Genomic DNA, 26,448 nt, shown 5'->3' with positions numbered 1-26,448 from the left:
GGTCGTTTCTTTTACAATCATAGCAAAATAGATTTAAATCGTGGTCATTAGTTAAGGCTTTAGAATAGTCTATTTTTCTTTGTAAGTCATCATCGATAAATTTACGGTGTAAGACTGATTTTTCTCATTCGTTTCCCTTAGACGACCTCGTGTAATCAGGTACTAAAATCATATGAATCATATATGAAAGACAATATTTTCGAAAATTGGAGTATTACCGTATGAAAGTGTTCAATTCACTTCTTATTTTTGGCATTGGCAATTTACTGGCTAATTTGTCTAACAATGTTGGGTTGTATAAATGTATGCTTTTATTAACAATTTTAGTAATCACACATTTCTTTTAAATTTTATTTTAATTAAAAAAATTAATTTGAATTTTTAAAATTTTGTTCAGATTTACCTTTGGTAATATTGCAGTTTTGTACCTCCTTCTCCCATGATGCAAAAGAAGCTTTTAATACTTCTGCTACCTTGCGATTAGTTCCGGGGGTAAGTGGTGGGATTTGTGTTGGAACCTCTGAAATTGTATTAATAAAAATAAATTTTATTAAAGAAACAATAAATATTAAATAAAAAAAATTATACTTTCATAAAAGACTTTAAGGATCTGAGAATGTAATAAAAAAGATGACTATTGATTTTGCTTAAACTTTCTTAATCTTTGTACATATAACATCAATTCTTTGCTACTAATTAACTTTTATTTTAATACCCTCAGTACAAATTATAACTTGAATAAAGGTGTGTAAAAAATTCATGTCGTTTATGGTGAAGTTACTCTATCACATTTAACTGTAAGGATATAATTTAAATATGAAAGATACACATTACTCTGGTTTCCTGACTATCGAAAAAACCAATGAAATTATGGAAAAATTTGAAGAACACTAGCGTATGGACATTAAGGCATTAAAAATCAATCATAATACCATCAGATGTGGTATGTTACCACATCATGAAATATGATCATATTTTTTAGAAGATATATTAAAGCCTGTGGAAGCCTTAAGAATAATAATTTTTTTAAGACAATATAACTTTTAACAGAAGTTGTTATCCTGTACAAACTCAAAATATGTTCTTATTATGACATATCTTTATTTAAAGATAGCTACGACTCCTCGCAGTTTAACAAAATATAACTACCATACATTTAATATTGGAGGCATTATTAAAATTCTAAAAAAAAAGTTTATAGTATAAAATAAGATGCAAATTACTTCTTCATTCAAATAATTTCGTTTTTCAATATTTAATTTTTTATATGTATTATATATCTGCATATTAAATTTTAATGTTATATTAATTAAACTAAATTTAATTAAATTCATGTTTAAATAAACGACACATCTTATCCTATATAATTGCAAGATATTTTATATTTTATTTGTAGATATTTTATTCTGATTTATTCAGTTTTTTCGCTACAACATTTATTTTGGTTCTTTAATGCCTGACTAACTTCAAAATTAAAGAGGAGAAGAAATATTTCACAAATATAAGAAGGTATATATAAGAGAGAGAATATATAGGAACTCTATATATATGTGAACTCTATGACAACGTAAGACAAGTTATAGCTTATTATTTTGTATAAAAACCCTCTGAAGTTGCAGTGCAATAACCTTTTAATATACATAACGTATCGATATCAAGAAATATCTAAAACAGCCAAATTCGTCTAATTTAGAATTAAAATTAGCCAAATTTCTTTTTGTATATTACAACTATAAGTCCAATTTTTATATTATGAAAGCTATATCATAAGTATAATACCACCATGAAATGAGTGAAATAACGAGCTTTCAAGAGCGTTGAGATGATAATATCTCAATTTTATTGGATACCATAAAAATGGACTACCAGAAAGATGCAGAAATACTTTCGCCATTCACAGATATTAAGTTTCGTCCATCTAATGAAACTACGTCTACTACTAATGAAACTTAACGGCTTGTGAGGCATGTCGGTTAATTGAAAATCATATCTAGTAAAAGTAGTAAAATTGACATTCTTATTTTTAGTCTACCGACAATTTTAATTTAAAGCTTGTTAAAGAATGCATGGCAAAACTCAACTAATTGATATTACTCTTATCTGGGTTTAGAATGTTTGGTGTTTTTATACATGTCTCTACAAGACAACCAGTTCAAGCTCTCATACAGATCGTTAAGATGAATTTATATCTCAATTTTTTTCAACCAACTAATAATCGATGAAAATCACTCACAACATGTGCAATATTTTGGTTGACTTAAAGTTCGTACAATAAGATCAGGTCCAGGTTTAACGCAGACAGTTAGTGCATTTCATCCTATTTATAAAATTTGTGTAAGTTCGCCAAAAAAGAAACAACCACAAGTTTTTTTTTTAGGAACGGACTTTCTCAACAGTCTATCACAGCTAGCTTAACAATAAAATCAGGTCAAAGGATTTATTAATTTACATAAACTCAACAGAATAAATTTAGTTCACCTATCTATATAATCGCTAATTATTAGAAGTAGAAAGCTATCTGCTGATTCGCTACTCCACTCAACCAATTATTATTTAGATAATGTGATAAACAAATGTTTAATTATACATATGATTATCTATCATATAAATATCTAATTATGCAGTCAATATTTACATCACAGCATACAAACTCATATCCCAAAATTTATAAATAATGATTGATATTTTTTAAAAACGTAACATAATTCAATTTCCTTCATTCTAAACAAAAACTTTGGAGTTGGTTCTTTGATCCAACAAGAAATGATACAAAGAAAAATCTAATTGAAAAAAAACGTTTAATAAAAAAATAATATCTCACAAATAGTTTATTGTTTACAACTTACTTAAATAGTAAAATTTAAATATTAATGTAAATAATAATAACAAAAATAAAAGAAATCTTTAACAAATAATATTTTCTATCTGCTCTGAAATTGGCCATATGGAATTTACAATAACACCCTTCCCTCTGCCTCTATTGCATATTGAATATACGTTGCTAGATTGAGATGTGCTAGCATTAAACTATCCTTCAAAAACAGAAGTAAATTAATTAATAACTACAAATAAAAATAATCACTAACTTTATATGTGTAGATAAATACATAGTCACATAAACTTGTAGGTGTACTATATGTAAGCAGAAAGTAACTCTAAGTTTGGTGCACAATAGATCAAACTGGTTGTAGTTCCTAAAGGCCTTAGCCTAAGCCTAACACATAAAGCATTACAACTGTAAGTTGCGGCAATCCTTGTTTGTATTTTTCTTATATTAGAATCAATAATGATCATGAAATTTATAGAAATGATGATATTTATATACAGTCAAACTTTCATAACTCGAACTTCTATAACAGAGCAAATTACATACAATTAAAAAAAAATTCTTTAACTAGAAGTCTCCATAAGTCGAACCTTTTCTTTGCAAAATGGTACTTCGAATTATGAAAGTTTGACTGTATAAGAATAATAATATTAAATGTGTATGTAACGACAAAATTATGGCTGTTATTTAATAAGACCATATGGCATAAGTAAAAAAAGATCAATTTACCTTTAAGTTTGGTGGTAGTATGAAGATGTTGCAATTTATGTGCTTTTAAATTAAGTTTATTTTGAAAACAATTATAATTATTACTCAGCAATGATTGCTGATGACCAGTACGTAGAGGTACTCGCAGCCTACAATCTGTCCAATCTATCCATTCATTGGTCATAATAACACTATTTCTTATTTCCGTAATGTCCCGAAAATATTTGAGTTTTTTTTTTGTTTACCAAAAACAAAACATGTGCAGTTTAATAATTGGTTAAAATTTCTTTTATTTTTTCATCACTTTCTAGTTGCAAAATTAAAAGAAATCATTTTCTTTCTATATTCTTATTATTAGCGCACAATCTCATACATAATTTTTTACTTAAAGTCTTGTTTACTTTTTTTATATACATATATTCAATGCTGTTATAAAGAACTATTATTTTTACATTATTTTTGAATTCTTATTAATATGATTATTACTCAAACTTATCTTAATAATAATTTTTTTTAACGGGCTAATTGGTCAATAGTTCTAAACAATAAACTTTTAAAAAATTTTTTGTTTTTAAAAGATTTTATTCTTCTAATCGATATTTTGACTATAATCTATAGTCATCATCAGGGCACAAACAAATATTTTAAAAAGTTTATTATTAAACTATTAACCAATTACCCCGTTAAAAACGAAATTATTATTTAAATTATTTGGTTATTAAAACAATAAATTATTTTAATATATCTTAAAAACTTATTAAACTTATTATTATAATATTTATTATTATAAATATCATAACAATAATATCCGTATATATATATATATATATATATATATAAGTAATAATTATTTAAATATTTCAAACATGATTTATTTTTAAAGTGATTAACACTGCAAGTTATATTGTTACAAAGTCAAACCGCCAATCCGCCAATTTATCTGTTTATATATCAATATTGAAATTCATATCAACAATAAATATTCTGTGTTGATTTCACTATTTAATAAAAATAAATTGGTGGCAAAAAGTCAACTACTTTAAATTTTTTATTAAGTGCTCTCGGAACATGCAATTAAAAAAAATTAAATCTTTTCAATCAGATCGAATGTCTTGTTGGCTGCAGATCAATTTTAATAAATAAAACAGTCCAACAAATCAAATAATCATCAACATATTTGACCTGCAAACGCATTGAAAGTCATGACCTCCTGCTCCTAATGAAATAATTCGTAAACTGTAAGCATATTTAGTATATCCCATATATCAGCGGTGCCTTATGTTCGTGGGTGCTTGTTGTTCATTCTGCCCTTCTCATAAGTTGCTCCCTTGTACAATAAAAATGTAGTGTGTATTCAGAGTAATTGTGTAGAATGTTTTTGATTAAATGTCTGCTTGTGTGTGCGTGGCTAAGAACCGATATGACTGAACATATGAAAAGCATATGAATTGAACCAAATTTGTGCACAACGATAGTTTCGTTCAGTTACTATCAATTTAGTCTGAATATGATTGTGTTTTCAAATAAGTAATACATGAGATTAAAAATATAAAATTCGAAAATAAGAGCACATATTAAATTTCACTTTTGCCAACATTTAATTAATTTTAATTATTATAATTATTTTATAGATAATATTTTATAGAACTGGAGAAATATATTTGAGGCATTTATTGTCTATCAAACTTTTAAACATATTTTTATATATTAAATTGATTTATAAATTAATATTTTTAATCACTTCCACTTTATTTAAAAAAAACGACAAATAAAATTTATTATACTTTTAATTTGAAGAATATTATATATATTTTTTAATGCTTTTTTGGAAATGTAACCACCGCTTTTTTCGTACTTTTACAGGTGTTTGGTGATTAGCCAGAAAAAATTTAATTTTTCTTTGCTCTTTCTTTCCTTGCTAATTACAATTTTTATTACGTCAAACTTAATATATTTAAGTTAAATATTTTTAAAAAACTTTATAAAGCACTTAATAATTAATTAATTTAATTAATTGTTGATAATATTAAGAAAACATTTACGATTTTTTCAATTATTTAACACACACGCACTAAACGCTACAATTCTTTCGGATTCGTAAAGTAAAACTAAAACGAAACGATCACACCATCAAAACGATCCAAAGAGTAATGCATACAAAACATACGGCTTCTCTGATAGTGTTACCACGTTTTCAAAATAAATGGTATATTAATACTTTGCTTAGCGGGGAACTATGTACATGCGTTATTGACAAATATTTTCAATATTAGCTATATAGTAATATAATATAATATCTTTATCAATTTTATTTTCAAATTTTATTATTTTTTTTATAATTATGTTTAAATTTTGCAATATTAGTAATTATGATATAGTTTTTATTGTAGGATGGCAACAATGGAACGACACTGCTAAAGAGAAAAGCAACAGTTTCAATAATATTTATTTGCAGGTGTATGTATGCTTTGCTTCTGTCGATTTCTTTGTAGTGGTTTTGTTTCTCTTTGCTTTTAACTACATAAATCGGTCTGGTCTGCTTGTTGATAGTTAAAAAATTTTATCTGAATTTATATTTTTTTAATTTTGATGCATACAATTTTTAAACAAAGGATGGCGTAAGCAAAGTTTTTGTTTCGTCTTAAAACAAGAAAAAGTACGTTTCATTATTACATAAGCAATGCACATTTGCTGATTTTATTTTTTTATATACAAAATATACTAATCTAATGTCAAACATAAAAAAAAACATAAATAAATTTAATTTGCCTATGGATAACACATTTTACTTGTTTTGCTCATTTCAAATAAAATGGCAAAATGATATAAAATATATTATACATATATATGCGATATTGACAGTCTCTACGTTGTGATTAAGAAAAAACAAATATATTTATTCATAGAATAATGTACACATATAAATATATATATATCTATATGTATAACAAAATGTATATTTATAGAGAATTCCTGCAATATACATTTAAGAGAGTACAGATTATGAATAAAAAAAATTGCCGACAACATGTGTAGAGAGCGCTATACTCTACACGCTTAAGGCCAAGAAAATTATGAATGAATTTTTAATGTTGCTTTACAGGCAATTCAATAATACTCATAGAAAATACACCGCACCGCGTTGATTCTTCAATTGCTCTTTTTGATTTTCTTATTTATTTTTTTTTGTTATTTCCGTTCTTATCATGGTTCGCATACTCAATGCAGAGATAAAATAATCGTACGCAAAATGCAAAGCAAGTAAATAAAATAATGTATGCACGAAACGAATATACAGAAAATGAATAAAGAAAACAAATATAAGATATTGAAAGATGAATATGGAACAAAGAATAAACAAAATTACTACAAGTAGTGCTACAACAATCGTGTGAGAGCAGGTAATTTTATGAATGAAATCCATGAATGAACTGAAATTACGTGCGATCAAAATTCCAGTTGAGTAAAAATGTAATAAGCAGTAATACCACTGTTGTGTTGTTGTTATTGTTGTTGCTGCTGTAAATCGTAAAAATCTATTGAAAGGGATATTTTTAAGCTTTATTTCAACTGAATCTGAATATCTGTGTCAACTTAAAATAAGTACTTTAACATAAAAAACAGTTTTAAAATGTAAACAAATTCGGGTGTGTTTGTTTATTTAAATTAACAATAATTCATTTCTAATGGAACACTATTACTTATTTTACTGATAATAATATATGTTAAAATAATTATACTTGATAATTATATTATAATATTCATTCAAATTACTATTTTAATAAATATATTAAAAATTGATTTTTTTTGGTTTCTAATAAAATTTCACAATATTCTCAAAACTTAAAATAGATATTTTTTTATTTAGATTAAACACTTTGATGAAAACGAGGGATATCTAAAAAATGTTATGTCAACATTAAGAGAAACTTTTTTTATTTTTTTATTCTGGTTTATTTTTAAACATAACTTTTATCTCAATACACGCACGTCTCAAGGTGAAAAACTTCAAACTAACAGCACAATAAAGGGTACGATCGATTATGAAATTCCAAATTAAATTCATAAACTTCAGTATTTTTTAAAACAAAAGTTGTTTTTCTTAGTCAAAAGATACATTTCTCTTTAATTACATGTAATCTATTTAATTCATCAAATATCCAGTAAATATTCAATCGACAGTACCCATGATAATCCCGATTAACAGGCGAACATCATAGTTTTCTTATTTTTCGGAAATCTTTAAATTAATAATTTAGAGATATTTTTTTCGGTAGCCGGATGTAGTAGTAAAATAATATTTCATTCAAAGTTATGAATGTGCAAAAAAAGTTCATCTTTTTTGCGCACTATTTACAAATGTTGAAATGATTGTGTTTTCGATCCAAGATACGCAAATGCAGAATCCAATACTCAGCAGATTTCGAATAAAGCAAATCCACATATAATATTTTCCATATACTCCAGTCAATCGATAAGTGCATAAGATTGCATATGAAAAATATATTTTCCTCTTAACACTCATTCAATAAATTTCAATAAAGTTGTGCCAAAAGATCGCTAATAAAAATTTAACTTGCCGGTCTAAAGCTGAAAAGACGACTCTCCTATATTTATTTAAGCACTGTAAATATATGTACCTCAAAACTACATATAAAATTTAATAGAAAGTAAACAAAATATTTCTACATAAAGTCGCTCTGTGTGCAAAGGTAAAGTAGGTGTGACAAAGTGTCAGAGATCGTTTTTATTTATTGTATATTGTTAAATATATAGAATTTAAACTTATATACAAAGCAAAAACATAATAATATCATTCGACATACAATAAACTCTATGTAACGTAGACTGTAAGCAAAAAAGATTTTATTTTTTATTAAACACTATTTTTTGTAGTGAATATAACCAAATTCAAAACAAATAGTTAAAACTTAGTTGTTAATTATTCCTTGCATACATTTTTTATATAATTTCAATTATTAATTAATAAATATGAAGACTCAACTTCAATGCCGAAAGTTATAAAAGTTATAATTATGAATCAATCAATCAGTAAAATATACAAGAACCTTTCACTAAAACTCATTACTTACAATTTAGTTAACTTAAGAATTGAGATATTAACAAGATGATTAGTAGATGTTTACTTAAGCTTATACATGTATAGACAACCGTATAGTAACATATCTTTTATGAATATTTATAGAGACAAAAACTACAACAAATTATTGATCCTCGTGCAAAGATAACACTATTAACTCAATATGCGACCTGCAAAAAACTTTTAATTGTATTCTGATAATATATTATAGTTCGTAAATGATGTAGCAATGCTAACATACGATTTAATTTATATTTTAAATGTGCCATATGTCACATTTTTTGCACAGCTGAAGTAACTGGTTTTATTTTTTTTTTGTTCTTAGCAAAAATTTTGAGGCTTCACAACGATTTCCAATACTTCCATCCTTTAACAAGCTTTAAACATACCACTAAAGGGACTACTCTCTTTATAAACACTTATACGCATAGCTCTAGTACAACCACTTCTTAACGAATTCACTATAAGAACCTACACATGCCATCATATTATTAAAAAATTATTGTAATATCGCTTTCGATAAATTAGTATAAGCATCTGCTTTCTTTAAGATATTCTTGTGTATCCTATGTGTGATATACCTTGTGCTGTTCCTTATAAGCATTCTCAAATTTCCTCACCATCATATTGTGTTGCTGGTCTTTTTTGTTGTCTGTTAAAACTTTTTGAAATATTACAGTAAAACTGCAGTTCTGTAGTTTGACGAAATACTTTTTTTTGTTCTCTTCATTACTTGGCAGAGTTATGTTATAATTTTTATATTAAGGTTTATTAATAATTAAATTACTATAAAAATTAATAAACAGCACTTATCAGGAATAATTGCTTACAACTTATTTTTTATGTTGTGTTCTTTTTATGCACTTATAAATTGATTTCATTAGTAGAATATATAAGGTGGCCGGTGGATGATATTTAGATTTCGGCAACTCGATAGCATGTGTTGGCTATCGTACAAGTTCAACAGGTTGTTAGGATATGTATAAGGGTAAATCTGCTATAGATACCATGTCGATCACTTAAAGGTCAATTTTGTTTTCTTAGCTATTCCGTCATTACTGAGATATCCGCCTTCCTAGTCATTTAGAATCTTAAGTCATATGTGCTATGTGAAGTGAAAATTTAAGATTTTTATAAAAGTTTTGATATCGAGACTTCAACAAGGGCAGTCTTTTAAAGCTATCGAGGCGAGAAGTAGTAGTATTTCTTTAGTTGTGTGTTTGCTAGTTTCTATTAAGCATATATTTAACTGTAATTGTGAGTAAAGATTGAGTAGTATAGATTAACAATTACTGATTGACATGCAATACCGGGGGAATAACTAATATGGCTTACTACTAACCCATCACTGAGTAATATAGCATATATGCATGCATGATGTATATATCTTACATAATTTTATTATGCATAAATGTAGTCTTATTAGTAACAATTTGCATTTACTATATGTATTCAGACCTGACTTCATTTTAAATTAGAAATGTTGTTTCTATAAGTAATTATATGTTTTTGTTTTTAGAGATAGTAACATCTCTAAAGGTAACATTACCAGTTTTAGCGACTATTTAATTTTTTGAGATACTAAAATGTTTGTAATATTATGAACCAAACGTCCATGTAAATTAAAAATATATATTTTTGACACACATAAAAAAAAACTATAAATTTAGCGATGAAAATCGGTTGTCTACCAGGTCATATATGTATATATCAACCAGTGAAATGATATGCACAATAAACTTTACAATATGTTTTTAAATAAATTACAGTATAGTGTAAAAAATGTAGCAGTATAAATAATTTTATTTATATGTGAAAGTGGTATACCGTGCCCTACGAGGTCTATTGTGCTATCTGTGGAAAAAGTCTCCTAAGCTAAACTAGACAATTATTGCTACTGACAGAAATAATTTAAACTTGAAGACCCCAGACCTAGCCTATTTCCTAACAATGTCAGCGTATATGCAGATAAGATGGACGCATGTTTCGTTATACATTTAAATAGGAATTTCTAACTATTTTCCTTATTGGTTTAGTTATTTAATCTTTCTAAATAGAAATTGACAATAATATTGTGCAAATCTTAAAAAACTAATATGTATGCCATTGAGCTAGGATATTCATGTTTAACAATGATGTTCGTTGACTTGAGTCTATCTAGGAATATACACCTAATATTGACGAATTACTTTTTCAACAGTTGGTAGATATAGATCTTTGTGTAGATTTCTGTTTTTAATGTACTACGGAACGCATGTACCTTGTTGGAGAATTTTATTTTGTGAAATCCTAACTTAGATTTAAAAAATCTATTATTATCTATTATTTATTAGTTTTAACTTTATACTTATATGCATTACGAGAAACCTTTAATTTAACTTTAATAGTTCAATAGTTTTTTATAGTTTGTTTAAGTAATGAATTTTTAATAATTTTAAAATGACCTATTACAATATTTTATTCTTGTTAATTATTTGAATTACAAATCTATAACGTCAATAACTCTACAGCTGAGAAAGAACTTTCAAAAATTACACTACATATTAAAAAACTTCATATAAAAATAAAATCATTTCATCTCAGGGACAGACATACTTACGCCGGAAATATAAAATTACACACTCAACACCACCACTTGAACTGCAACTCCGTGCAGTATAAGCAAAAACAAACCAAATGAAAGATAAAAAATAACAACAATGAATATACATCAACTGCGCCCGATGTACATACATACTCGTATATACCTATATAGGAGTATTTCTGCCAATACACTATTGTGTACACTCGTGCACACTTGTCATGTGTAAAAGTGTTGCATGTTTTCTTGTGTTTTAAATGGTTTGAATAAAAAGGAATTTAAGTTTTAAGATATCAATAAATACTTGTTTGTCGTTTGGATGGATATATTCGTATACTATAGAATTGTCATCAATGAAACATTGGTTTTTAATTATTAAAATTATTATGTTGAGGCTAGTTGAGTTAGTGCACTTGAGCACTTATACTATCTGTTAACTGCGAGGTTTCTTCATACGCCCTCTTTACACCTTGACTAGATTATTGTTTATCACTTCATCAGACTAAGCAAAAACTGACCTCAGATCTGCATACCTTCACGAGGAGCCGGTAACCATTCTGAGATTCGATAACGCGGTGTTAGTAAGCATGTCAGTTTCCGTAAATAATTTCAGGGCTCTATCCTTTATGTATTTTTTGATCGGATCAATCTTGAATTCCCTGTGGATGTCGTTCGTTCTAATGTACCTAGTGTTTGAGACCTTGCTGAACGCTACTCATAGATTCACTTAAATTGTTTAAATAATAATTTTATTTGACACTTCGTACTATACTCTTATATGTTTCGTTTATTTATAAACGTTATGAAAATTGTTTTCTAAAGGTTTATTTATTACATTATTCATTATTCATTTATAAATATACACATTATTTTGTTCATTATTCATTTATAAATTATCTTCATTATTAAATTATTAAAAGGTCCAAATACTTTCGAATGAAGAGCATAAATGTGAAATTTTGAATTAATAAGTTTTTATAATGTGTTCCAACAAACCTTTATTCATTATTTATTAGAAGATAATAATAATGTTCTAAAGGCATTACACAATTCTAATTTTTGCTTTACCAAGATTTTAATTATCTTGGTAAAAGTTAAAAAATTATAAGAAGTTATAAGAACATAACTAATAAATTTATGTGGTTTTAAGTTAAAAAGAAGGAGAATGTGTTCACATAGGCTGCTATTAATAAGAGTAGTATTGTGCCGCTCGTCTCTCCATCAGATAATTGAGGCAACAACTTACACATGGCTTGAATCCAAAATAACACATACACATCACAACACAACACTAATTTTACATATATTTTTCCTATTTTTATACCTAATATGTTATTACTAATAATATAATTTCACTACAGACCTATCATATTCTGAAGACGAAAACGAATCTAGACTATCCAATATACTTACATATGCAAGTTACTTACATATGAAAGTAAAAGTATATCAGTAACTGATATGGATTATGTGAGTTCTCCCATTAAAGTTACTGTTTTATTTTATTATTTCTTTATAACGAATGCAAAACTTTTATTATATAGTGATACGAATAATATTTGATAATTTCAATATGATAATTCAAGTATCTTTATTTTTCTTCTCTTTTTTATATCTCATTTATTTTGATTTTAATTTACCCTTAAATTACTCAAATTTCACCTAAATACAATGAAAAATTAACCAAAAAAAAAAAAAAACTGCTTATATATCCTTAAGCAGTTTCTACCTGCTAAAACCAAGTACTTAAATAAATATGATTTTCTATCTTAACTCACAAACCTGTGAGAATTTTATTATCCATAAAGAAGATTTTCAAACTACTGTAAACTGTCTGATGCTTCAATGGCAAAGCAAAACGGTACAAGTGCCCCTTACATTTGCAATGCGACTAGCGACGATAGCGTCCAGCTTTCAAGTTTAAAGGATCTTAAGCCATATGCAAACCAGAACGAAATATTTGCGCAATCGTGGGAAAAAATTATTTTACAACAACATTATCTTCGCCTTTATTGTTGAATTATTTTTGCATTTACCGAAATTTAAGATTTGAGAAATTAACCAAAAAAAGTTTGCTTCTAAGCAGTTCTTGTTTTCAATTCAAATGCAATTTTGCTAATTTATTAAGATTATTATAAATACTTATTTTTTAATTTATTATTATAAATCACAAATATTATGTTTATATTTACAAAATCCCAAAAATTCCTAATTTTTATTTAGAAATACGAGTATCAATTTTTTTTGAATTGTTTTGACTTCGAATGTAATTTTGTGATAATCTATCATTGCAAACAAACTAATATATCAATAAGAAGCGGTAAAAAATATATTCTTATAAAATTTAATTAATCGAAGGAATTATTGAATATTATTATATTATAGTAGTTGTACAGTTATACTATTCTTTAACTTCCGGGAGGCTACAGCTGCTAGAAAGTGTAGGTTCGGTCATATCTTAATGTACCCGGGAAAGTATTGTGTACTTAAGTTGATCATTGAAGACAAACATTGAAAGCAAGACGTGGTCCTGGTACATGAAAAATATCGCGGCTTAAAATCTAGGGTCGGGAATTAGCAAAAGCACAACATCGCTTTTTAGAAAGCTGTCAACATAACAAAGCGGAATAAAGAATAAAGCACGTAGAATAAAATTCCTTCAAATTATTTTCGATATATTATGTATAATCATGTTATTACAAATAATATTGTTAGAAAACTATTCACGCTTAAAGAATTTTGTATAAATATTTGTGTTCAATGGTTACAGTTGATATGATTTAATTAGAGTTAATTCAAAAGATTTTTAATATGCTGTAATTTAATTTCACAAATAAATTAGTGTTTTCAACTGTTTTATTAATCTACATACGCCCACGGTAAAGACTTACTGACTCGTATAGAGTCAACGGAAACACAATAAAAAATTCGAAAAGATTTAAAAATTTTTATTAATTAATAAGTGCAGATAGGAACGTATATGCGAGAAACTGCCACATAAATTCATGACCAGGCAATTAAAAACTGCTTGCTACTGAGAATAAAAATGATAACAAAACACTATAATACTGTAATAAAATTTTTCATTATTTAAAATAACACACATATACGACAAAAATAAAAGTTTTGAAAGCAACAAAATAATTCATTTTGTTATATAAAAGTGAATCTTTGATTTGGATTATATGTTAACTGTTATGTATCGTAAATTACATAGAATTTATTAATCATTTGATAACCAATTTATTTACTAGTTTTGTCACAAAGTAACGTTTTCTAAAAAAAATTCTATATTTAAAAATATTTATAAATTTTAATTAAACAAAAATTGGCAAGTAGTAGTTTTTATTATAGCTTTTAACCAAAATAAAAAGGTTCTATATAATAGGCTTACATTATATTACGAGGGCGGTTTGACACGGCAGTGACTTTTTGAATAAAACAAATTTTTTTCGGCAAATAAACATTTTATTTTTCTACATAATCACCTTTTAGCTCAATACATTTAGTCCAGCATTTTTCTAATTTTTTTATTCCCTCCAAATAATTTTTTCTGTTTTCTCAAAGCTCTCAAAATACGGGTTTGTTTCGGTAATGACTTCTTCATTCGACTTAAATCTCTTACCGCCCAGCCATTTCTTTATGTTTGAAAACAGAAAATAGTCGCAGGGGGCTAAATCTGGAGATTATGCTGGATGGGGTAGCAGTTCATACCCCAATCCGTAGATTTGGGATCGTAATGCTTAATCAGCACACGAAATTCACTTTTTTCCATTTTCGTCAAAATGTCTGCTTTGAACGGCTATCAAACACCAATTGAACGACGTAGTTTGCTCAAAATTAAAAAGTTGCCCACTGGTAGATTACAGCTGACGGCAGCACTGCTGCATTTGGACTAACTGCGCAGGAAGTTCAAAAAGTCACTGCCTTATCAAACCGCCCTCGTATATTATATTATATATATTTTTAACACAGCATACTATATTTGTTTTTAAAGTGTGGATAGTTCCATTTTAAGTTGAAAATATGGCATAAGTGTTACATAGATATGTGGTCCACTTATAGTACTTGAAAAGCATTTATAGAAAATCATTTAAGAAATCTTAAATATCTTCTGTCATTGTTCAAAGTACAGAAGCGAAGCTCCTTTTCCGCATTTTGTTGCCGTGAAGTTCTCATTAACCAAGAACTTTGCGCTTTGCTTATAAGTTTTGAAAAAGACAGTTTAAAATAAACTACAGATTAAGAAAAGATTTAAGCGCTTTAACACCCACTTGGGCATGTTAAATATTTAATAACACGTAAAAGTCCCTTTGTTGACTAACTTATATTGCATTATGCATTCGAACCTATATAAGAAGTGCCCATAATTACAATTGAATCCAATATAAAATTATAAAATAATTACATCATTTTTTAATAAATTCAAAAAAAAATCAAAGAATTAAATGAACCAAAATACAAAACACCAGAACGCAAGTACGCAATCATTGTAATTTGCGTTTTCTTATTTTGCGGAGTCAGAGAGCAAAATTGAGACAGAGTATATCACGCATCACCGCATTCGACATAAGTATGCAATCATTGTACTTCGCCCCATAACATTATTGTACAATTTTCTCAACTTTTTTCGGAACTGTGCCATATATTGTTTTAATAGATTATGCGAAAAATGATTAAAAGTAACGGAAATTTTTAAATGTGGTAAACTCTATAAGTCTGACTTAAAATATTTTTCTTTTTTAGTTAGTACAATTGTATTCAGCATTGTATCCATTTTAAATGCTTAAGTTACACTTAGCAATCAAAAAGATTATATGTGTTTTAGTAAGCTCGGCAATATCTTACTTTCGGAAAAGCTAGACAGAAGAATTTATACTAAATTTAGTTTAATAAATCAAATAAAATGCAGCACCAGATTTAATATCTTGATGATATGGTCAATTTATGAACAAAACAAGAGTTTACGAGTGATATAGATTTTAAAAAAAGAAAAGTGAAGAGGATAAGTATCCTAAATACGTTAGCATATTAAAAGCTGATAAACAAGTTATAGAAATTTTTCTGATGTTTCTGATAGAAACAAAGCCGTTATTTTGAGTCAATTATATGAGCACCTATTTTTTCTACTCACAAGGTTGAAGAGACTGTGATGTAGGTGTAATCAGCAGCTTCAGAGTGTGGTGAAAAATAACAAGTAGCTTGTTATAGTCGCTAAATGAAATATTGGCATCACTGTTACAATATGTCAAATCTTATGTTTTCTTACATTAAATCTTACATATAACATATGCACTTTAAATAATTAATTTAAAATTGAACATTAAAATGTAAAATGAAGTAAAAGCCATATTCAGTATGGAGAAAATTTTGAAATTTCCTTTTATAACAAAATTACTAGTTTAGATTATTTATACCTAAATAAGTATTAACTTGTTAGCAATTAATAACTTAAAAAATTCAAAGTAATTATCATTTATACTTTCTTTATGTATTCCTAAAAATTTATATATAGTATAGTATATATATATATATATTTACTTTTTAGAATTTTGCATATTTTTAAAATATGTTATTTACACAATTTTCAAATTTGTGAAACTTTTTAATTTTGTTTGAGTTTTTATTTACAAAGTTTTGACGGATGACTGCAATATTCCATGAAATTTACAATGAAGGTTGACAATAGTTCGCTTATCGCTTTGGTAACATTTTTTTAGAGTCGCTAAAATATTTGGCCACTTTATAACTAGTCGTTTAAATAGAGAAAGTAGTGCTTTTCATTTCAGTACAAATAAGCGACTTTAAGTAAGCGACTTGTTTCTCGCCATACGTCCGAGCTGCCGAATACACCTTATAATGAAGTGATAAGATAATAACAGCATTGTTAAAAGAGCTGAACGCCATACTGTAAAAACACTTCCAGTAGTGCGGAATAGAACAGAACAAGTCCTGATACAAATGTATTGAAATAGAAAACTTGTAGATTTATAAAAAGTGATCATCTAAGAAATTAAAAAATTCCTGTTCGATTTTATATAAAATCATGTGTACTCGTGTATAAAAAATCTCTATTGATAGTTATAATACTTAAAATATGCAGAAATGTTTATATATGTAGAATAACCAATTAATACTATGTTCAGACAGCCAAATTTCCTTAGTTTCGTAAATTTCGTAAATGAAATTACGTTAATTTCGAAAGTGTTCATACTGCTCTAAATTAAGGAAAACATATGTTTTTTGTTTACAAATCGAATGTTAAAAATTACATTGGAGCATGTAACACCATTTGTATCTGGAAAATTTTAAAAGGTGATTAATATAAATATAAAGGATGGCATTTAGTATTAGTATTATTGGCTTTAGTAGATTTCAGGTATATTTGAAGTATTATTTTTCATTTTATTTTAAATTAATAACAGTTACAGTTTTTCTCCATATTCAAATTTAAAAATTTGCACTAACTGGTTAAATGTAATATTGCTGTAATATATATATGATTATTATAATATATTATGTATGTATATAATTATGCTAGGTTCTACCCTACAATTATATATGCTCTATTTCAAATTTATACATTTTTAAAAAATTTTTATCTCCTTAATTGTTGATTATTGTACGTTTATAGCTATTACTACTATTAAAGAATGACAGAAATACAAAGAATTTTTGTATTTTTCAATTTGAAAAAATTTTTGTATATTCAGTAGTCAACTTATTAAAAATTACACAATTTTACCTTGGAGCTAATTCAATTTGGTCTAGACAATTTGGAGAAGGTAAGGAAGTCTTGTCTTTTCATCTTATTACATATTCGCTAATTGAAGTTCGCGTGGTAGCCACTGAGATACACGGACAACTGCTTCGGTTTTAATGAACTGCTTAATGGAAAGACATTTTGATAATCAAGTAGAAAATAAGAAGAAAATATTGATTTATTGGAGCTCATAGATAACTTAACTAAATATATGTTAAAAGAGATATAATTTGTTTTTTTTAAATACTAAAAGCTTAATTGATTTTTTGAATCACAATTATGTTAATTAAATTTTTAATTAATTAAATTGCTACTAATTATTATAAATAAAAGTTTGATCAAATTCTCAAATTCTTGTAACTATCACTATAAGTTTGATCTTATATAAATAATTTATATTATACAAACATCAATTAAACTAACAGTACAATTTTTATGATGATAGTTAATAAGACAATTCCAAATAATTCAGACATCAATTTGGAAAAATAAATTTAAACTTTTCAATTGGAATTTGCGATTACACGTTTAAACACAAAAATCAATTATATATTCTGATGAGTAACAAATTTAAATGAAGTCTGAAAAAAACATTTTATTACATATTTATTTACATAACAATCGTTTAGATAAATAATTATTCTCACGCCTTGTAGAATTGGACTGTTCGGACTGAATTGAGTGCTCTAGAATTGTAGCTACCAGCAACCGCAGAACATTGAAGCAAATATTGCCATTAAATTAAACACACAAAAAAACAAAAACAAAAACAAAAAAAAAACAAAAATATACAAATATGTTTATAGTTGAAACAAAACATGTTGATTATGGTACCCAAACAATTAAATTGATGATCAAAAAGAAACTGGCACGTTCATAAAACTTCTGTGGCTAACGTCGCTACCGCTAATTTCGTAGTACATCTAGTAAATTTAAATTACTAGAAGTGCGAGAGTACATCCAAGTACGAGTGTGCATGAGCTTCAGTGAATTGGATTGGCAATACTTTAGTTTTGAAATAATTTGATGCTTTTCCGGAAGGATTCATAATATACCAAATACATTGTAAAAATCTTAAAAAAATAAGTTTATTTTTCAGCTACGAACCAGCATCTCTATATGAAAAATCAAAAAGATACAGTAAGCAAAGCTGACTGAATCAAGAGAGACATCGCTTCGCAGCAAAGAAACGGCTAAATTACGTGGAAATGAAATTGTAAACATGTCGTTTTAAGATTCATGGAAACAAGTAAATGTCTAAATTCATCCTCTTTTAAAAATAATGTTCCTGATATTTATGTTTGTTTTTAAAAGCAATAACCAGTATGAAATTTATTGATCACCAAAATGATTTTTCAATTCTAAAATTTTTTATTTCGCTTTAATGTTTTTCAATGTTAAGAAAATAATAAAAACATCAAACGACAAAGTTTTTATAACGTTAAAATAGAAACAACCACAAGTATCTAAAATCATAAAATCTTTTGGTTTTAAAAGAGAAAAAAAGGGTAATTTTGATATACTGATTTATTTAAATCTAAAGCTAATGCTGCCAAAGAGGATGGCATATGGAAAAATTAATAGAGAATATGATTTAGTGAAAGCTAATATATAAGCTCTATTCGACCGTTAACCGACCAGTTCAATATTTAGAAGTCATATAAAATATATTTTAATTTGCCAAAAATTAATTTTAGTAAACAATATATATGTATTATTATAAATAAATAAGTTGTTCAATGACAGATTTATTCAATCTGAAAACCGAACTGACGAAATGCAGTAAGGACGTCGAAAAAAATACACATGTATTATATGTCTTCTGTTAACAAATTTTTAATTTAACTAATAAATAAGAAAAATCAGTACTGACTGTATAGTTCTTATTGAAGCTATATACTATAGTCGACCATTTTAAATTATATGTGTATGTAACACATACTTATACGTACTCACACTCTGAGATATGGATAGTATAACTTTATGAAGTGTATAGTGTTTACTAGGTATCAAGTGCTGTTAACCAAGACAACCCGATATTAGTAACTTATATAAAATGCTATTTTAGTTCATGAAAAACTATGCTAAATAAAATCCTATCAAGAAAAATAATTAATATTGCTTAGAAAACTTTAATAATGCCTGTTGTAAAATATGGGCATGGTACATATAGATTCTTAGAAACAGAAATAAACTAGCAGTTTTTATAAAAAAAAATGTATTTATTATTTTTAAAATAATAAAAAATGTGAGGTTATCGTATAACAGACTTAAGTCCTTCAAGAACTACTACACCAGAACTAACAAACAAAAGAAATATACTCGTGCGAATAAGATATAAAAGGATATCTATTTGTTTTTTTAACACAATAATTTTATACTATAAAAGAAAATTTCAATTAAAAATGTTTGTGTCTACCAGCATATTTCGATTTGTAATGAAATTCTTAAAAAAAAGCAACTATTGTTAAAGTTAATAATACAAATTCTTCGTTATTAAATTAAAAATTTAAAAATACAGTCAAACTTCCATAACTTGAACTTCTATAACTCGAACTTTCTATAACTCGAACCAAAAACAGTGCACCAAGGTTTTAGAGAACTAATTACATACAATTCTGCTTCCATAACTCGAACTTCTATAACTCGAATTTCTCTATAACTCGTACAAAAATTTTCTCCGTGGAACAGGGAAAGTGCATTCTATAAGTCGAATTTTTGTTTTAAGTATAAATGCACTTTACTGTTATGGAAAGTCCCTTTTTCCAAATCAAATGTTAAATTTTTTTTTTCTGCAAGTCGCAGCGTGGTTTAAAGTAAATAAAATAACTTCCAATGCTTCTCTTAACGATTATATTGAGCCGGACAATGAAATTTTTACATCAAACTTTACTACAGATAACGATTTTAATGAGCATTATAGCTCTGAATTAGTGGATTCGATTCTAAATGTAACGAAAAGTAATGATGAGGGTTCGGTGGATGAAATTGTTCATTAGACTTCTAAGAATGAAGTAGAAGACTCATTCAAAATTCTGAATTTTTATTTACAAACGAATGATACTTCAACTGATGATCACTATAAGGCTTGGAATAAATTGGAATCTTTTTTTACTGAAAATAAGAAAAAAAAAATAAAATCTCAAACACTAATTTCTAATCATTTTACTTCACTATAAATTCAGTGCTGTATTTGATTTTAAATAAATAAATAAATAAATAAACATCTTAATATAATTCTAGTATCTTTCAAAAAAAAAACAAAAATAAAAAATTCTCTAACTCGAAGTCTCCATTAGCCGAACCTTTTCTTTGCAAAATTGGACTTCGAATTATAGAAGTTTGACTGTAATTACATATAAATTTATAAATTTTCATTATTTCATTATTATTTTTTTTATAACTTTATAACTTATAACTGTTGCGTTCGTGTATATTTTTTTTTTTTGTTTTAGTCATGATATCTTAACCGAGACAATTTAGAGAAATTCTGTTTCCCTGGCGCCACAAATAGCAACTACGAGATACGCACAACTTGTTTGCTGGAAATAAATTTTCCCGTTCAACAAAACATAATTTCATTCATAAAACACGTAACTTGTGGCTGAATGAATCCGCGATACGTATTCAAACATAAATCTACACCAATACAGGCAGGCAGGCAACATATCGAAGTGACTTACTACACGAATTTCGCAAAGCTAGGCTCTACAACCGGATACTCACTACGATTTATTATTAATGAAACTGGTTTTATATGCCTGATTATTACTAAATCAGACTTTGTGTTGTATGTATCTATCATTCTCTTCTGATATCAACGGTCATCCGGTGTTTACTAGAAAAATAACGAAACAAGCCGAAATAAAACAAAAAAAAAAAAACTTAATCTATAATCATATATCAAATAGAAAAAACTAGCCGATAGGAACCATGCGAATTGGGTCGAGAAATGAACAGAAAGATATGTTAATATATCAATTAAATAATCGTATCTATCTATGTATATGATTTAATAGTTTTAATTCAATACACGAACCTCAATCTGTGCTGCTACTGAAACTTCAAAGTAAATTGCTAATTCCGGAATTAAAATTAATCAGCTACTGAATAAATTTGTAGTTTAATTATTTAAAGGAATTAAAGCTTATAACTCGTACTGAGTAAAATTAACATGACAATTTTTTTTGATAAACTAGAATCATTCATCGTTGTAGTAAAATAATTGTAGTAAAAGTTGAAAAAATAATAATGGTTTTTATATTCATTCTATAAAAAAAGTGGAGTTTCCTCATCTAATTGGAGTTTTTATGTGGAGTATCAAGAAATAAATAAAAAAAATTAAATCAATTTTTGACAATGATGCTTTATCCTTTACATAGGTATGTGTAACACTTGTTTAACGAGTAAGATCGCGATGCCGTCGCTCAGGAACGAAGTTCGTGAAGATCATATAAATTTAGTTGCTACAATAGAAAACCCTGATAGTGAGTAAAAGCAAATAATGTCAGATCGTAAGGTTCTATACTATGTTATTGAGGTATCCTTAGGTAGTTCCATCAGTGCACATAAAATCATGTACGATGATTTAGCCGTGAAAATGAAGACAAATGTACATACATTAACAAAGCTGTAAAAAAATGCTCGTGTCAACTAACATAGACGATTATTCAAATCATCTGTTAATACTGTTAATACTGTTAAATACTTCATATAATCTCTCTTATATATTTTTTATAATAATAAAAAATAACATAATCTTTATATAACACTTATTATAAATTATAATACCTTTTCTTCTGCCAATAGCTTTCTTCTTCCAATAGCTACAGATCTAAGAGCCCAACAGATCTAAGTGGTTACCTTAGCATAACTGTAACAGCCACAGTAGCAGCAGTTTATGGACTTAATAACTTTCAGATTGTAGTTATTTTTGTTATTCAAATATTTGCTTGATTTATATATCCACATAGTATATTGCGTCAACCAATCAAGGATCAATCAATTTTTATTATAATTTATAGGTATGTTAGTGTATATAAGTACATATTTCAGTTAAGTAAACCAATGACAGTTTGCATGAGAAGAGGAAGGATTTCACTCCATATATGTTATGAGCTTAGTTTAGTAGGGCAATTTATAGGCAGTGTAACATTTTCAATGTGTGACTTAAATACTTTAGTAAATGTTATTTGGAATTATCTCATTTGCAAAATGCAATCCACACACTTCTTTTTAAATATTCAAAAAAACTAAAATGTAAGTAATTATTACTAAGTTTAATGTCCTGTGATTTGTAAAATACACGATTTCGGGCATACTGCGTTACAAACTTTTTGAAAAACTCAATGAAGCCTTTATTCAGAAGAATGTTGATGATAAAAAAAATTTTTTTTGGTGATTTTTAAGAAATGCTTTCAATATTAATTTAAAAGAAATATAAAAAATATATTTTCACTAATATATAGCAACGCAACTGTTATATGCATAATTGTTATAAAAATATAATTTATAAATAAATTATAAAGAGGTTTGTGAAAAGTAGTGAACTACAACAATAAAAAAAAAAATTTTTTTTATATTATTTTAATTAATTGAATTTTAGACTGACCTATCATCAGTGGTCTTGGATGAATTATATTATAAATAAATTATATTATTTTATAATTGTTATTTTTTTATTATAAAGTATACGATTACTTTTATAGTTTTTTTTAAAGACCTGACATATTTTGCACTAATCATATGTTCGTTTTATATGTATCCATATTTATTTGCTATTTTATTCCAATTTTCTTAATTTCTTACTTTCTTTCACTAAAAAATATTATCTTTAAAATATATATAAAAAAAATTGTTCAAAAGCACTTTAAAAGTGGAGGAAGAAACGCCGAAATATTGCACACAGTAGCACACAAAAAAGCATAAATAGTAGCCATTGCAAGTCCACTAGCAGAGGCGACCATCATCAACAGTAGATTTTTTGATCATTACGATCATGCATTGCCATTATAATTTATTCAGATTACCACAAAGCAAATTCATGTACACTACACACTACACACACATACACAAAACACCGATTTACGGTTAGTAAACCGGATGTGCCTAATCATTGCTAGTTTACATCAAATTAATTGAGTTTTACTTGCGTTGGGGCTGTTGTTGTTATTATTATTATTGGTATTGTTTTTGTAATTTGTGGTGTAGTGGCAATTGTCATTGTACATGTATTGTCTTTGTTGGAGTTATTTTTATTTCTTTTTTTTTTTCAAACAAACATAAGCGATTTTTCTTAACTTTTATGATTAAAAATTAAACCATTGAATTCTAGTTTTAGATTCTGTTTTATTATTTATTTACTTACACATTGTTACTATATACAGATATATATGTTGGTGTATAAATATACACATAGTGTTTAAGTGTTGTTGCTTCAAATCAACTTCATTACGCTTTATTACCTGATCTTCAATAAAATTAGCATAGAATAATAAATATAAAATAATTATACTTTTATACTGATATATGCATGTCATAATCAATTAATGTACATGTCTCTAACAGGAACCGGGAGAGTAACATCAGATGGTAATAAATAAAAAAAAAACTGAAAGGAATCCATTAGATTTTTTTAGAATTTACTTTTCGAAATAATTTTTTCGAAATGTACGGGTTATTAGTAAATATTTTTAGGTTTATTACTGATATTACTGAAAATATAAGAATATTTTTACAGTAACTTGGATTTAGACAGAATATTACTTAGGTGCAATAAATATTTATTTAATCTTTTCCCAACCTATTAAATCAGGGCAGGATAAATTAATAAATGAAGATTTGGCAAATAATATTAAAATTAAATATCATAGGTACTATTATAAAACATCAATATAGGTAAATAAAAAAAAAAATAATAATAAATAACATAAATAATTGTTAATACAAAAATACAATATCAGGGGAACTTAACAAAATAAAAAAAAATAATTAAAATAAACAACTATAAAAACTTTCATTAAATAATAACAAGAAAAATTTTTTACTCTATAAATGAATTACAAATAAATTGAAATTATATCAATAACGAACGAAATCCCTTTACTCCACACACGCAAACAGTTAGTACCTAACTTAGTTTATATATACAAGGTGAGATGAAAAAACTACAACAAAGTAAAACGCCATAATTTTTTCATTTTTTTTAAATTTTATTGAATGAAAGCAAAAAATGTCGGAAATAACATCAAATTTGAGAATCGGTTTAGATTTGTTCGAATTGGCCACCTTTGGCACGAACTATGGCCTCAAACGGCCAATGAAACCATCACACGCTGCCCGAAAGTGGCTCTGCGGTATTTTGTCCCATTCTCGGCGAAGCGCTTGCTTGAGATGATCGACACTTTGGTATTTTTTAGTTCCAACCTTGCTTTCCAAAATACCCCAGGCACAATAGTCCAACGGATTGGCATCCGGAGATTTTGGTGGCCATTGTGCGGTGGAAATGAAGCGAGGAACCTCATTTCTTAACCATTCTTGGATGGCGCGTGCTGAGTGCGATGGTGCTGAGTCCTGTTGGAATGTCCAAGGTCTGCGGCCGAAATGTTTGCGTGCCCAGGGCTTCAGAACTCCCTCCAAAATATTTTCGCGATAGATTTGCGCATTTAATTTGACACCACGGTCGATGAATACGAGCGGCGAGCGACCATCGGCTGTTATGGCGGCCCACACCATCACCATGGCCGGCTTTTGAGTTGTGATGGCCAACCGAAGTTGCAAATTTTCAGCTGACCTCTCTGGCAAGTAAACACGATCATTTTGTTTGTTTACAAACTGCTGGATAACGAATGGTTTCTCATCGGAGAAAACCAAATTCGGCAGTTCACCACTTTCGGCCAAGCGAAACAACTCTTTAGCTTTTTCGAGTCTAACTTTTTTTTGCGCATCAGTAAGATCTTGCACTTTTTGGAACTTGAATGGCTTTAGTCCAAGCTCATTTTTCAATATTTGCCGAATGGCATATTGCGATATGTTCAGCTCACGAGCCATTTTTCGTCCACTGCGACGCGGATTTCGTTCAATTCGCTTTTTCACTTTTCGAACCATTTCTGCCGATGTTGCTGTTTTTTTTCGTCCACTTCCTTGACGTCGGGCTACGCTACCAGTATCATGGTAACGAGCGATGGTACGAGACACAAAACATTTATTCACTTCTAAATGCTGGAGGGCTCTAACGATAGCCACTTGTGGTTTTCCAGCCAAATGCAAAGCAATCACACTATCACGCTTGAATTCCATCACAAATAACTTTTTTTTTGAAAAATTCCCACCAAAATGCTTTTGTGCGCTTGTAAACAATATAATGAGCTGTCACTAGAATAAATCTGACAGCTGTGGGACGAGCGGTTTAGAAATGACAGCAGTCTGAAGTTGGTTGCAGTTTTTTCATCTCACCTTGTATATATTAA

At 27.4% G+C, this 26,448-nt stretch overlaps 1 protein-coding gene across 3 annotated transcripts in view; it reads right to left on the bottom strand.

Annotated features, from left to right (window-relative positions):
• LOC119679547 (ETS-like protein pointed) overlaps positions 1 to 26,448 on the bottom strand; it is a 90,743-nt gene that overhangs the window by 39,752 nt on the left and 24,543 nt on the right. For 2 of the 3 annotated variants that reach the window (XM_038091962.1, XM_038091961.1), the window contains exon 4: positions 404 to 520. In XM_038091962.1, coding sequence (XP_037947890.1) covers positions 404 to 520 — 117 coding nt within the window. Of the gene's footprint in view, positions 1 to 403; positions 521 to 3,556; positions 3,772 to 26,448 lie in introns of those variants that run through there. The other variant, XM_038091964.1, reaches the window with a different exon arrangement.

Source organism: Teleopsis dalmanni, chromosome 2 (assembly GCF_002237135.1).
Source record: "Teleopsis dalmanni isolate 2A chromosome 2, ASM223713v2, whole genome shotgun sequence".
Classification (NCBI taxonomy): domain Eukaryota; kingdom Metazoa; phylum Arthropoda; class Insecta; order Diptera; family Diopsidae; genus Teleopsis; species Teleopsis dalmanni.
The sequence above is the reverse complement of the archived record's forward strand: the minus strand, read 5'-3'. Positions and strand labels throughout refer to the sequence as shown.